Source organism: Cnephaeus nilssonii (assembly GCF_951640355.1).
Source record: "Cnephaeus nilssonii genome assembly, chromosome: X".
NCBI classification, from domain to species: domain Eukaryota; kingdom Metazoa; phylum Chordata; class Mammalia; order Chiroptera; family Vespertilionidae; genus Cnephaeus; species Cnephaeus nilssonii.
Window position 1 is genome coordinate 100358403 of NC_137071.1, and position 16179 is coordinate 100374581.

Consider the following 16179-nt stretch of genomic DNA (forward strand, 5'->3'; position numbering starts at 1 on the left):
TTGAGAGAAATTAAATATTTTTGGCCAAGAATGAAAGTTTAATTCAGATATAAAACTTGAAAATCCAAATGAAACCCAAGAGCTGACTCAAAAAACAACAACAAGGTATAACAACAAAATACCTATCAAGATGAAGATACAAAGCATAGACAAAAGAGGTTACTACAGCTCTGGAGAACACAAACAAAAGCAATAAATGTTTAACAGGAGAGGAAAATGCCAGGGCTATAACCATAGCCTTTTCAGCTAATTTTTTTTTACATTTACTGGAAATTAGTGATAACTTCTTTTTATATCCTTGGCAGGAAATGGATATAGGAGGTTTCTCTATATTTGTCTACCTCCCCTCCTATGGCATATTCCATTATGTGTTCAGGATGACTATCTCATTCCTACCTTAGATGACTGAGTTTTGCACCGATGTGGTCAGTAATAGCATTTTTCATTTATACATTGGATCATTAACAAGCATGCACTGAGTTTCTCAGAGACTTGTTGCATTCTTGAGCTGAGTTTTAATATGAAAATGCATGCTTATTTTTGTAATATATTCCAAGAGGGAAATAAATTTTTATATGTAGATATTTAGTGAAGCATGTAATGTATAAATCATGAGACTTCTTTTTCTTTATGAGGTCAGTACTTAATCCACTTCATGGTTATTGATCTGGAGAAGCTAAATACTATAGGATTTCTAAAAGTTTAAGAATGACAACATCCAGGAGATTTACTATGTTGGAAACTTTTTATAGATTAGGATCTCGTATTTAACATTGCAATGAAGCAACTTTTTAAAAGGAAGTCTTTAGAATCAGGACTATCTCTGTTCCTATTTTTATTCATCTCTCAACTAAGTGGGTAACTCTCCTACCAGAGTGAAGTGATCTGGCCAGGAGTTTGAAATACTACTGGCCTGTGATAGTGTGTAGAAACTTTGGTCCTGTTCCAGAAGCCGTTACCGCTTTATATGTATAAGAAAGGGTCTCCCTGCTGTTCTTACCTTCTGATAACTTTATCCATAGTAGAGGCTGAGAGGAACTCTGGCAATCTCAAGGCCAGCCATAACCCTGAAGACAGGGTGAAAACAGTCTGCCTTGAAAGTACTATTAGAGAAAATGAGTAGAGTGATTTGTGTACCTGGACTGGTTGAAAAGGGTAGGGATGCCACAGTCTTTTGCCTACTGTGACTCTCATCAGCAGTCTCCATAATTTGCAGAATATGATTGTTTTTGTAGCTTTAATCATGAGATTTAGAGATGGCATAAGCTTCAGGTTAAAAAAGAGCGGTGATTCTGAGTGCTTTGCCCAGACAGGCCTGTCAACCGCTGAAATGTGTTTCCTAGTCACCCATATCTGCACTGCATTGTCAGAATCCCAGCTCCAGTGGGTTTTTGAAGCTTTCTTTCAAACCTCAAGCAATAGCTTCTGGAGTAGCCTGCTATCTCTGTGCTGCATATGTCTTACCCAGTAGAGTTACAATGAAATGAGTTGAAATGTTGCTTGAATGACTGTGTGCCAGATGACACTGACAAACGTGCTCTAAAAGTCAAATGTAACATATGACAGTGCTCACAGGTGGGTTAAAAGCCAGACGCCAGCAGCATAGGTTCATTCCACGTGTATTTACTGAGTTCCTGCTATGAGTCAGAGACTATAGCTCCAGTCTGTTATTTGACTGCCACTCTGCTTTTCAGGCTATCTGTTGGTCTTCTTGATTTGGTCACCTGTTTGTCAATTATCACTATTGAGAATCCTAGGCAGTTTTCAGTCCAGGTTTGCTGAAGGGATTACCACCAATGCAGAATTCCCCAGCTACTCTAAAAATATAAACAATGCTCCAATTGAAAGCACTGTACTGTCATAGTATGGAGTGGGAGACCTGAGTTCTAGTCTTGGCTCTGCAACTGTTATTTTGGGCCTGGCCTTACTTGGCTTCAATGTCCTCCTCTGTTAAACGGGCAGAGTGGTTTGTATAGTGTCTAAGGGACTTTGCAGCTCTGACATATGTAGATCAGATATTGTTAGATTGCATTCAAATGTTGTTGCAAAATTATAATGAAGCAGTTTTATGAACTGGTCTGTCATGGTTAAGGAGAGTTGTGGAGAAAACCCATTCTTTTTTCCTTGGCAGAGAAAATTGGACTGTACGTAGTTCCTGTTATCACTAAGCAACTAATATTCAGAAAGAATCAAAAGCAGTTATATTTAAACAGCAAGTTAAAATGACTGCACTATATTAACACACTTTTCTTGTAACTTCCAATACTGCAGCAGCATGCTTCATCCCATTTAGGTTAAGTAGCTACAGTGATTTTGAAAGCATTAATGATTCTTATATGACTGCAAATGTCCTAGAGTAGTGAGGGCCTGGCTCTGATGCCGCTGGCTCTTTGGTGGGCTTAAAGAACCCATATGTTTAATGTGGCAACATGCTACAGGTGGCTCATGATCAATTCAGTCATTGCTAAGCTCATAGAAAAATGGTTAGTTGGTTTAGAGAGTTAGGGGCCCAGGAGCTCTCCTTTTGCCACAGGGTAGACCAGTCATAGAAAGTGTAATGCCATGCCACCACTGCTGCCTTTGTAAGGAATGGGTGGTTCCCATGGCAACAAGGCCAGGGTGGCTCACTTTTATGGATTGCAGAGCACTGGGTCTACAGACCTTTAGTCATTCAAATTTGAAGTAACTAGTTTCCATGCATTAATTAGTATCCTCCTTAAACCTAAGGTGGGCAATTAGTGTCATCTCCCTCTTTCCCTCCTTTAGCCAACAATAGAAGAACTGATTTATTTTATTTTTTCATGAAATCTCAATCCCACTCATTAGTTAAGTATGGCCTCTTTTCATGACACTCAATACAAGACTCATTCCTACTCTGGAATAAACATGGATTCAGATTCAGCTAACGTTTATTGAGCATCTACTATGTAGTAATATAGTAGGCATTGACAAAGTAATTTACATACATTATTTTAGTTAACCCATAAAATATGTAACTCACAAATTTAATGAACACTATCGATGTGTGGAACACAGTAATCCCTCCTTGAATATTTTTAAATAAAGGAATATAATCAGATTATTAAGGTCAAAAAGGGCCTTTGGAAAGCATCTGTCAAACTCTTTCATTATACAAATGGAGAAATCAAAGCAAAAAGGTGGATTGAATTATTCAAGACCATATTCTCAGCTATTTAAACTTGGTTGTCCCAGGTGGATCCACACTACCTCATATAAAAGTTGAGTGCTAACAGAGCATCAAATCTCTGATGTGTTATATTGCTTTTGTACACATTCTTCTGGTTGTTTTTATGAATGTACTGTTTGGGATCCTTTTCTGTGAATGATTCAACAACAAACACATTTTGAGAAGTTAAAAAATACATTTATTGATATTTATTTTGAAAAATTCGAGTATTAACTGGAATAACTTGTAAGAAATCAGCAATAGTGTGGCTTGGCTGGAGTGACCGATTCACATCAACCAAATTAAAAAAGTCAAGGTCTGAACCCAAAACACCAGTTTATTAATTCATAAAGGGAAATATTCTGTCTAACAGATTGAAGTACTTGTGCTGGTTGGTTAGCAACTCTCTAGAAAATTTAATATAGAAGTTTTGATTATAATAAAAAAAAGTTGCTTGGTGGGCATGAAACTAGAAAAGGAGGAGTTAGTTGGCCCATTGGAATGACATGTCTGTGAGACATTTCTACCCTTCTCCACTGTGGGGATACACTAATTAGAGGTACATAATGCTCTTGTTCTCTGGTCTGGGCAACTTCTTTAGCCCTGGTTAGCACTGGAGACACACTGATGAATTCTTCCTTGCTGACTCTACTAGTTCTAGACTGCAAACTGATCTCTTTCTGTTAACATTTTTTAGCTTTCTTAGTTACAATACTATCTCAGTTTGAATTCATAGAACCATCTCTAGTCAGAACTCCATAACAATACAATTACAAGGTTTTAGGGAACTATTCTGATAAGTCATCCCTTCCATTATGTGTGTATTTAATAATGTGACTCTCTGAGAGGAACTTTCCCCCTAAGTTCTTTGGGCCTTCATCCCTATGCTCAGATAAGCAAATCCAAGACTAAACTGAAGGTAAGTCTGGGTTTGATAGACACATATCATTGTGCATACCAGTAAAACAGTATTATGCTTCCCTTACCTCCTCTATGTGTAGAGAAAAGAGGAGAGAGAAAGAGAAAAACTGATTTAGAGATTAGAAGTTGTAAAAGATAAAGGATGCAGATATAAGAGTACAGAAAAAGAAGTAGTGTTTCTGATGAGTTTTAACCTGTCAGCTGTTCCTGTGTTCTTCCTTTATGAGTGTGCTGTTGGACTTGTGGTGGACTAGACCAAATATCCTGGATATGATCTAATACATATTGATGTTTTGGTGGGAGAAGTAAGAAATATCTGGAACATGGAATGCTGCTAAGGAGGGAGAATCAGGGAGGTGCTGGTGGAGAAATATAATGCCTGATGATCAGAATGAAGAAAATAACTTCACAATTTTTCATGGTCACAAATTATTACCACAGTATATTTCTCAAGTGATTACATTTTCTAATTTACTTATTCTACAAAATATCAATTCTAGATAGATTTCTTCCCATAAAGAAAAAAAGCAATATTCACGGAATGTATATGTTCAAATCTTGATGAGAGGGGAAAGTGATTAGTTCATAAAAGACCTTGTTCATTTTTAATCCCAAATATGTGAACCTTAGAGATACATTTTTCTTTAAGTGAGCTTTGTTTTTTCCTTAATCCAGTTAACATACCGGGATACCTTGGTATATATTCCATATTTTCCTTTCACTGCACACTCTTCACCCCAGCTAATAATTCCAGTTAAGAAACTGATTCCTTCCACTTCAGTAACATGGGGTCCCCCACTATCTCCTTGGCATGAATCTTTACCTCCCTCATGGAAGCCAGCACAGAACATGTTATTATAGATGGTGAACTTTGTGGAGCGAAGGCATGTGGCTCGGTCAACAAGGGGAACTTTAAGGTATTGAAGAATTGAAGCTGATCTCCCTCTGTTGAAGACTTTTCCCCAGCCACTCACATAGCCAGACCCAAATCTGAGGAAGATGTTTGTGTATTCCCTGTCAGCGATGCAAATAGGTGTTACATAGCTGTTTAGGATTAAAGGTTCATCCAGTTCCAGAAGGGCAATGTCATGGCTGTACTTATTAATAGTTGCATTGTAGTTGTGGTGAGGGATAACACGAATCACACTTCGCCTTTGCTCTGTAGGTTCCTCCTTCTCGGTGTTATGTTCACCTATTGAAAACATTTCATTTTCAGTCACTATGTTTCTCATAGAGACACACATTTTCCAAGTGTCCACCTAGCATCACTTACTTAACTGGTATTTCACCCATTGAAAACAAATTTTTCTTCAGTCACAAATAGCCTTTCACATAAAGAAACAGATTTTCAAAGTGTCCACTTGGCATCACTGAATTAACTGGCAGCCAAGTGTCAAAGTTCTCAATCTTACATTGGTATGATTTAGATAAAATGTAATGAGGGCCAATGAATACTTTTCAGATCAAAAAGTGATTCAGGACCCAATCATAGAGATGGTTCTGTTCACCCTTGCTGTTAAAAGTCTTACATTGTTCACATGTGATAATGAACCTACTTCTCATGAATTTTATTCTAGACTTTCCCAATTTCAAATATTTTGATTCCTTTTTGCTCACAGATAATACATTCATTTGGCCATTCATTCAAATGTTAGAGGGCCCACTACAGGTTGTACCAGGCACTAGAGTTACAAAGATCAGTGTTATGACACAGCTTTTGGGAAGGCTCAGTCTGGTAGGGAAATGGAGACATCAATAAATAATTGTTCCCTACTGAAGTGAGTGCTAATAAAGGTATAACAAAGAACTCTGGAAAGGTTAGAGGATGAAGCAAGTTGGGTTTTGAAAACATGGCCCCTCTACCACTAGCCCAAGTTATTTAACAATTATCCTATTAGACCTTCATAAAATATGATGTACTAGTCTTATAGAAGATGTGGTGATGCTGTAGAGTACTATCCTTATTTACTTACCTGCAATAATGGTAATTTTAACACCAGGTTTGATACAGTGGGCTGCAGTTACGACCCATTTTTCATTAACAATGGAACCTCCACAGAATCCTTCAATTTTATCATGCAGAAGGACCTGTGGAAACAAAATTATGAATCTTATTATAAATATATTTGATTCAAAACTAACTAAATATTGTGTGCTGTTTATAGGAGTGGGCAAAAGTTGGCTTCTAGGTGCTTGCTGGCAGACCTAGTATTGTAGATGAATTAGTATTTCTGGAGGATAATTAAAAAAGCAATTTCTATAACTGTCTTGAAGAGAATATGCAGTGAGAGCCCGGGGGAGACTCTGGATGAGGCCAGTATGAGGGAACTGCTTCTTTTGGAGATCTGGGGCCCTCTGATTCCATTTCCAAGTGCATCAGATTCGCTGATTGCAATAATTGTACATTGAGACATGCACTGACTTGACTCCTTGAGATCAGTAATTATTATTGAGTATCCTGTCCCTGCAAAAGGAAATATTTTTTGCTGCAGGTTATTAGAAGAAAAAAAGACATTATTTTATTATTATCCTATCTAATAATAGACAAATATGCAAATTGACCATACCTCCAACACACCCACAAAGCCATGCCCACCATCCAATCAGAGCGAGTATGCAAATTAACCCAAACCAAGATGGCTACAGCCACAGAGAGCAAGGTTTCCTAGGTAACAGAGGAAGCCAAGCTTTCCGCCTGCCCTTGCCAGGCCTAAGCCTCCACTCAAGCTACAAAGTTTCAATTATAGAAGGTAAACAAATTCAAACAAATGGCAGCAGAATGGAGCTTGAGAGAGCAGGCCAGGGTTGCCACCGGCAACAGGGGAAGCAAAGCTTTCCACACACCCTGGCCTGGCCCACCCGCTTAAGGCAACAAAGTTTCAATTATAACCCCAACAGAAATGGCTGCCAACCGCGGAGGGAGCCCCAGGCTTGGCTCCGCTCCAGGCTACAAAGTTTCAATTGTAGAAGGAAAATAAATTCCAGATACCAGGGCCTCTGCTTGGGTTGACAGGGGGCGTGGCCGGCCTGCAAACCACCACAGGACCCTAGCTCAGGCCGCCCCACGCCCCAAGGGAACCCCACCCTGATCAGGGACACCCTTCAGGGCAAACCAGCTGGCCCCCACCCCTGTACCAGGCCTCTATCCTATCTAATAAAAGAGTAATATGCAGATTGATCATCACTGCAACACACAATATAGCTACCCCCATGTGGTCAAAGATCCTGCCCCCATGTGGACACAAGATGGCCACCAGAAGATGGCCAGCAGGAGAGGGCAGTTGGGAAGCACCCGGCCTGCAAGGGAGGGCAGTTGGGAGGCACCCTGCCTGCAAGGGAGGGCAGTTGAGAGGGACCAAGCCTGCAAGGGAGGGAAGTTGGAGGTGATCAACCCTGCAGGAGAGGGCAGTTAGGGGTGACCAGGCCGGCAGAGGAGGGAAGTTGGGGGCAAACAGGCTGGCAGCAGAGTGGTTAGGGGGTGATCAGGCTGGCAGGCAGAAGCGGTTAGGGGCAATCAGGAAGGCAGGCAGGCAAGCAGTTGGGAGCCAGCAGTCCTGGATTGTGAGAGGGATGTCCGACTGCCCGTTTAGGCCCGATCCCGGGATCGGGCCTAAACGGGCAGTCGGACATCTCTCAAGGGGTCACATATTGGAGAGGGTATAGGCTGGGCTGAGGGACAACCCCCCTCCGTGCACAAATTTTGTGCACCGGGCCTCTAGTTTTTTAAATAAATCTTTATTGTTCAGATTATTGCAATTGTTCCTCTTTCTTGCCCCAATAGCTCCCCTCCACCCGGTTCCCACCCCACCCTCTACCTTTACCCCCCCCCCACTGTCCTCATCCATAGGTGTAAGATTTTTGTCCAGTCTCTTCCCGCACACCCCACTCCCCTTTCACCCCTGAGAATTGTCAGTCCACTCCCTTTCTATGCCCCTGATTCTATTATATTCACCAGTTTATTCTGTTCATCAGATTTTTTATTCACTTGATTTTTAGATTCACTTGTTGATAGATATGTATTTGTTGTTCATAATTTTTATCTTTACCTTTTTCTTCTTCTTCCTCTTCTTAGAGAATACCTTTCAGCATTTCATATAATACTGGTTTGGTGGTGATGAACTTCTTTAGCTTTTTCTTGTCTGTGAAGCTCTTTATCTGACCTTCAATTTTAAATGATAGCTTTGCTGGGTAGAGTAATCTTGGTTGTAGGTTCTTGCTATTCATCACTTTGAATATTTCTTGCCACTCCCATCTGGCCGGCATAGTTTCTGTTGAGAAATCAGCTGACAATCGTATGGGTGCTCCCTTGTAGGTAACTGTTTTTCTCTTGCTGCCTTTAATATTCTCTCTTTGTCTTTTGCTCTTGGCATTTTAATTATGATGTGTCTTGGTGTGGTCCTCTTTGGATTCCTTTTGTTTGGGGTTCTGTGTGCTTCCTGGACTTGTAAGTCTATTTCTTTCGCCAGGTGGGAGAAGTTTACATTCATTATTTCTTCAAATAGGTTTTCAGCATCTTGCTCTCTCTCTTCTTTTGACACCCCCATAATTTGGATGTTGGGATGCTTGAAGTTGTCCCAGAGGCTCCTTACACTATCTTCATATTTTTGGATTCTTTTTTCTTTTTGCTTTTCCGGTTGGGTGTTTTTTGCTTCATTGTATTTAAAATCTTTGACTTGATTCTTGCGATCCTGTAGTCTGCTGTTGGATCTCTGTATATTATTTTTTTATTTCAGTCAGTGTATGTTTAATTTCTAGTTGGTCCTTTTTCATATCCTCGAGGGTCTCACTAAACTTATTGGCCTTTTCTAGAAAATTCTTGAAAAACCTTATAACCGTGGTATTGAATTCTATATCCAGTTGTTTCCTTTCCTCCATTTCTTTCTTTTGTGAACTGTTTCTTTGTCTCCACATTTTTGGCTGCTTCCCTGAGTTGATAGAGTGTCTTTGTATGCTAGGTGTCCTATAGGGCCCGGTGGCTCAGCCTCCCCAGTTACCTGAGGTGGACACTCTTAGTGCACCCCTTCCTGGGTTGTGTGCACAGTCTTTTTTCCCCATTTTTTTACTAAGGTATTACATGTGTACATATCTTCCCATTACCCCCCCACCCCACTCCCATACATGCCCTCACCACCCAATGTCTTGCGTCCATTGGTTATGCTTATATGCATGCATACAGGTCCTTCAGTTGATCCCCCACCTCTCCCTAAACTTCCCACTGTAATTTAACAGTCTGTTTGGGGCTTTACTGCCTGTGTATCTATCTTTTTGTTCATCAGTTTATAATGTTCTTTATTATCCAGAAATGAGTGAGATCATGTGGTATTTTTCTTTCATTAACTGGCTTATTTCACTTAGCATAATGCTCTCCAGTTCCATCGAGGTTGCTGCAAATGGTAAGAATTCCTTATTTCTTATGGCAGCATAATATTCCATTGTGTAGATGTACCATAGTTTTCTGATCCAGTCATCTGCTGATGGGCACCTAGGCTGTTTCCAAATCTTAGCTATTGTAAATTGTGCATATATCCTTTCTGACTGGTGTTTCTAGTTTGTTAGGATATATTCCTAGAAGTGGGATTACTGGGTCAAATGGGAATTCCATTTTTAGTTTTCGAGGAAACTCCATACTGTTCTCCACAGTGACTGCACCAGTCTGCATTCCCACCAGCAGTGCAAGAGGGTTCCATTTTCACCGCATCCTCTCCAGCACTTGTCGTTTGTTGATTTGTTGATGATTGCCATTCTGACAGGTGTGAGATCATTCCGCATTGTCGTTTTCATTTGCATCTCTCAGATAATTAGTGACTTTGAGCATGTTTTCATGTATATCTTGGCCTTCCTTCTGTCTTCTTTCAAAAAGATTCTATTTAGGTCTGTTGCCCATATTTTTATTGGATCATTTATCTTCCTTTTATTAAGTTGTATAGGTTGCCTGTAGATGTTGGAGATTAAACCTTTATCAGTGATAACATTTGCAAATATGTTCTCCCATACAGTGGGCTTTCTTGTTGTTTTGTTGATGGTTTCTTTTGCTGTGCATAAGCTTTTTATTTTGATGTAGTCCCATTTGTTTATTTTCTCTTTAGTTTCCATTGCCCTAGGAGCAGTATCAGTGAAGAAGTTATTTCAGCATATGTCTGAGATTTTGCTGCCTATGGATTCCTCTAGTATTTTTATGGTTTTCCGTCTTATGTTTAAGTCCTGTATCCATTTTGAGTTTATTTTTGTGTATGGTGTAAGTTGGTGATCTAGTTTCATTTTTTTGCATGTATCTCTCCAATTTTCCCAACACCATTTATTGAAGAGACTGTCTTGACTCCATTGTACGTTCATGCTTCCTTTGTGAAATATTAATTGAGCATAGTAGTTTGGGTTGATATTTGGATTCTCTATGCTATTCCATTGGTCTATATGTTTGTTCCTGTGTCAGTAACAGGCTGTTTTGAGAACAGTGGCTTTGTAATACTGCTTGAAATCTGGTATTGAGATCCCTCCTACTTTATTCTTCTTTCTCAGGATTTCTGTGGCTATTCGGGGTCTTTTTTTATTCCAGATGAATTTTTGGAGAGTTATTTCTAGGTCTGTGAAATATGCCATTGGCATTTTAATGGGAAGTGCATTGAATCTATAGATTGCTTTGGGTAGTATGGACATTTTAATGATGTTGATTCTACCAATCCATGAACATGGTATGTTCTTCCATCTGTTTACGTCTTCCTCTATCTCTTTTTTCAGTGTCCTGTAGTTTTCCGCGTATAGGTCTTTTACCTCCTTAGTTAAGTTTATTCCTAGGTATCTTAATTTTTTTGGTGTGATGGTAAATGGGATTGCTTTTTTAGTCTCTCTTTCTGTAAGTTCACTATTGGTGTATAGAAATGCCATAGATTTCTTGGTGTTAATTTTGTATCCTGCTACATTACCAAATTCATTTATTAAGTCTATTAGTTTTTTGATGGAGTCTTTCAGGTTTTTTATGTACAATATCATGTCATCTGCAAATAAGGACAGCTTTACTTCTTCTTTTCCAATTTGGATGCCTTTTATTTCTTCTTCTTGTCTAATTGCAATGGCTAATACTTCCAGTACTATGTCAAACAGGAGTGGTGAGTGTAGGTATCCCTGTTGTTCCTGTTCTTAGGGGAAATGGTTTTAGTTTTTGCCCATTGAGTATGATGTTAGCTGTGGATTTATCATATATAGCTTTTATTATGTTGAGGTATGATCCTTCTATTCCCACCTTGTTGAGAGTTTTTATCAAGAAAGGGTGATGGATTTTGTCAAATGCTTTTTCTGCACCAATTGATACGACTATGTGATTTTTATCTCTCAATTTGTTTATGTGATGTATCACGTTTATTGATTTGCGGATATTGTACCATCCTTGCATTCCTGGGATAAATCCTACTTGGTCATGGTGTATGATCTTTCTGATGTACTGCTGAATTTGATTTGCTAGAATTTTGTTGAGGATTTTGGCATCTATATTCATGAGGGATATTGGCCTGTAATTCTTTTTTATTGTGTTTTCTTTATCTGGTTTTGGTATTAGGGTGATGCTGGTTTCACAGAAGGAGTTTGGAAGTGTTCCTTCCTCTTGAATATTTTGGAATAGTCTGAGGAGGATTGGTTTTAGATCTTCCTTGAGTGTTTGGTAAAACTCCCCTGTGAAGCTGTCTGGCCTCGGGCTTTGGTTTGCTGGAAGCTTTTTGATGACCTCTTCAATTTCTTCCATAGTTATTGGACTATTGAGCTGTTTAGATTCTTCCTGATTGAGTTTTGTAAGGTTATATTTTTCTAGGAATATGTCCATTTCCTCTAGGTTTTCCAGTTTGTTGGAAGTGTCGTTCATAGTATTTTTTTCATAATTCTTTGTATTTCGGTGGGGTCTGTTGTTATTTCACCTCTTTCATTTCTGATTTTCTTATTTGGGTCCTCTCTCTTTGCTTCTTGGTGAGCCTGGCTAGAGGTCCATCAATCTTGTTCATCCTTTCAAAGAACCAGCTCTTGGTTTTGTTGATATTTTGTATTGTTTCTTTGATCTCTATGTCGTTTATCTCCACTCTGATCTTTATTATTTCCTTCCTTCTGCTTACACTGGGTTTTTCTTGTTGGTCTCTTTCAACCTCTTTGAGTTGAAGGGTAGCTAAATTATTACCATTGTTTCTTGTTTTTTGCAGTAGGCTTGTAGAGCTATGATCTTCCCTCTCAGGACTGCTTTCTATGTGTCCCATAGATTTTGGATTGTTGTGATTTCATTGTCATTTGTTGCCATGATGTTTTTTATTTCTTCCTTGATCTCTCTGGTAACCCAGTTATTGTTTAATACCATGCTGTGTAGTCTCCATGTGTCTGATTTTTTTGGATTGTTTTTATTGCAGTTGATTTCCAGTTTTATGTCACTGTGATTTGAGAAAATGCTTGATATGATTTCTATATTCTTGTATTTGAAGAGACTTTGCCTGTGACACACTATATGGTGTATCTTTGAAAATGAACCATGTGTACTTGAGAAGAATGTATATTCTGTGGCTTTGGGGTGAAATGTTCTGAAGATGTCTATTAATTCATTCTGGTCTAGGGAGTCATTTAGGATTGATGATTTTTTTGCTGATTTTTTGTTTAGAGGATTTGCCCAATGGTGATAGTGGGGTATTAAAGTCTCCTACTATGATTGTATTTCTGTCAATTTCTCCCTTGATATCCTCCAGGAGTTTTTTTTATGTATTTAGGTGATCCTGTATTGGGTGCGTATGTGTTTACCAGAATTATTTCTTCTTGTTGGATTGCTCCCTTTAGTATTATGAAGTGGCCTTCCTTATCTCTTGTTATGTCCTTCACTTTGAGATCTAATTTGTCAGATATAAGTATTGCTACCCCAGCTTTTTTTTTTTCATTTCCATTTGCCAAGAAACATTTTTCCATCCCTTCACCCTTAGTCTGTGTGCATCTTTTTTTCTGAGGTGGGTTTCTTGTAGACAGCAGATATATGGGTCTTGTTTTCTTATCCAATCCGTTACCCTATGTCTTTTGTTTGGGGCATTTAATCCATTTACATTTATAGTTGTTATTGAAAGGTACTTATTTGTCACCATTTTTATTCTTTATCCCCATGTTCTTTCTTTGCTTCCTATTTCTTTTTCTTTTTTTTTTTTTTTTTTACAGCAGAACCTTTAGCATTTCTTGCATTGCTGGTTTGGTGGTAATAAATTTCCTTAGCCCTTTTTTTTGACTGTGAAGCTCCTCATTTCACCTTCAATTTTGATTGATAGCCTTGCTGGGTACAGTATTCTTGGATTCAGACCCTTCCTTTGCATGACTTTGTATATTTCATTCCATTCCCTTCTGGCCTGATGAGTTTCTGTTGAGAAAACATTTGGTAGTCTGATGCGGGATCCTTTGTAGGTAACTTACTGTCTCTCTCTGGTTGCTTTTTAGATTCTTACTTTGTTGTTGGTGTTTGCGAATTTAATTATAATGTGCCTTGGCGTTGGTCTTTTGGGTTTCATTTTGCTTGGGGCTCTGTGAGCTTCTTGGATTTGTGTGGGTTTTTTCTTTCCTATGTCTTGGAAGTTTTCTGTAATTATTTCTTCAAACAGGTTTCCTTGCTCAGTTTCCTGTCCTTCTGGAAGCCCTATTATGTGGATGCTATTTCTTTTCGTGTTGTCCCAAAGTTCCCTTATGATCTCCTCCTGGTTTTTAATTTGTTTTTTTCTAGAAGCTGCTCTACTTGGGTATTTTTTCCTACCTTGTTTTCTATCTCACTGATGCGGTCATCTGCTTCTTCTCGTCTACTCTTGATGCTTTCTATTGAGTTCTTTATAGCAGCGATTTCATTTTTCATTTCTTCCTGGTTCTTCTTCATTTCCTATTGGTTCTTACTCATATTGTCAAATTTGTCTTCCATTCTTTTCAGCCACCTTATGACGATTTCTGTGAATTCTTTCTCTTACTGGTTTCTTGCCTCCATTTCGTTTACTTCCTTTTCTGGTGATGCCTGCTTTTGTTTCATATGCGGGCTGTTCCTTTTTCTCCCCGTGGTCTCTCTTCTCTGGGTGTCTAGTTATGTAGTTCTCTCTCTCCTGTGTCGATTTAAAGGCACAAAATACAACACAACCAGGTACAATGCACAAGGCACTGAACAGGAATGTATTTTGATATTAATAACCCCAAATAAAGGTGACCACCCAAGAAAGGAAAATTATGGGATAGGAGAGAAGAAGGAGAGAGAGAGAAAAAAAGAAAGGATTGCCAAAATGAAATTGGGGAAAGGAAAAAAAAGTAAGAGACAAAAGAAAAAGAATGAGAAAGAAAAGGGGAACAAACTATATATATGGGGAGAAAATTCCAATAGAACAGCCATGAATCCCAACAAATGCCAGCAATAAGTACCTGGAGATTAATACAAACTACAAATAACAACTAATATCAAGCGAGGCTAGGGAAAACAGAAGCAAAAAAACAAACAAAAACAAAGCAAATAAGAAAACAAAACAAAACAAAAGAATAAGCAAAACAATCTCACAAAATAGCATAAAAAATCGATATAATCAACATTGAAGCAAATGACAACAAAAGGACAGAAAGAAAAACAATTTTTTGGATAGTGAAGACAGAGAAGAGATAGGTGTGTATGGACTTGGAGCAGAGGATTGGAAATTAGATATATAAGTAGGGTGAAATTTTAACGGGGTAAAAAGAAAGAATAGGGAAAATCTAAAGCAGGAAAAGGGTGAGAGAAACAGGACAACAAAAGCGGAAGTTTGCAAGAGAGTGATGGCATAAAGGTAGTGTTGAGATAGAGTAAAAAGATGCTAAAGGAGAGATGAAAATAGATTGTAGAACACTAATCCCAAAGTAAAATAAAGAGAAAATAAAATGACACTTTTTTTAAAAAAAAGGTAAATTAGTAGTAGTAATAATACTGATTGAAAATAAAAATGTAATAATTAAAAAGGTAAAATCAAGTGAGGAAAAAAATAAAAAAATAGTTTCTTAAGTAAAAGATGAAAAAATAAAAAAAATAAAATGTGCAGTAGTGAAGGCCATTCACTTCCTCTATTGTTCTGTTTGGCACGCCTGTTTCCCAGTCAGGACAGTATTGCAGTTTCCTGCATTCCACTGTTCCTCAGTGTTGTAAGCAAGTCCTGATTTTTAAGCACGCATTGTGTCTTAATTTCTTGTATTCCTTTATTTGTGATTACACAAGAGTCAATGTGTGATTCAGCCCCTGGGTGGCAGTGTTTCTGGATTGACCTCTGGTCTATAGGGTCTCTCCAGCCTGTGCTTGGATCCTGCTTTCCCTGTGACACTCAATTCCGGTTTGTGGGATTGGGCTTCCCCAGAGCTGGTTCTCCGATGGTCACTCCCCACTCTGATACCCAGATTCCAGAAAAACAACTTTCTCCTGCAGTCCCCTAGGGTGTCCCCAACTGGGTGATCCTATGTAGTGGGCTTAGTAATCAGAAGCAAGGATTTGAAGAGGAAAAAGCGCAAGTGTGCAAACTCCGGGGCTGCGTGTAAGTCTGCGCAGTTCCTTTTTACCCCTTGGTTCTAAGCAGCCGGCACACTTTTAAAAAATTTAGGCTGTCCTTTTGCATCAGATCAAAATGGGTTGCTTTTAAGAGATCCCTTCTGTTAGCAGCTCTGAGGACCCCCTTCCACATTCACTGATCACACCAGCCCCAACAGCCATGGATTTTTCAAGGTGCACACTTCCCCCGGTCCTCCAGCTCCCGCAGTGTGCATGTTTCTCTGTCCTGCCTGGACCAGAGACCTCACCTTATCCCAGGTGAAATCTGACCTTTCCATGGTGGAGTGTAGAGCTCCTCTGAATTCGCGTTTTTGCGCCAATCGGGGACTGGTGTTCTGGGGTTTGCAGCTGTTCGGTGGGTGCCGCAGTTGTAGATTTTCAGGCAGCCGATAACATCCACTTTCTTAATCAAGATGGCGTGGTCTCCACGTCCTAGCCCCTGGCTCCGGGAGGGAACCCAGCCGCAGTGGGGGCTGCCCGGTCAGGGGAGCCCCGTCCAGCAGTCCCCCACCTTCTCCTGGAGTCTAGCTGTCCCTTAACT

The 16179-nt window shown here is 39.3% G+C and overlaps 1 protein-coding gene across 2 annotated transcripts in view; it reads right to left on the reverse strand.

Moving 5' to 3' along the window:
* Window positions 1-4752: 4752 nt before the first annotated feature.
* Window positions 4753-16179, reverse strand: part of F9 (coagulation factor IX) — a gene marked incomplete at both ends in the record, with an annotated part of 45094 nt that continues 33667 nt past the window's right edge. For both annotated transcript variants that reach the window (XM_079764747.1, XM_079764746.1), the window contains 2 exons: window positions 4753-5300; window positions 6082-6196. In XM_079764747.1, coding sequence (XP_079620873.1) covers window positions 4753-5300; window positions 6082-6196 — 663 coding nt within the window. The remainder of the gene's footprint in view (window positions 5301-6081; window positions 6197-16179) is intronic.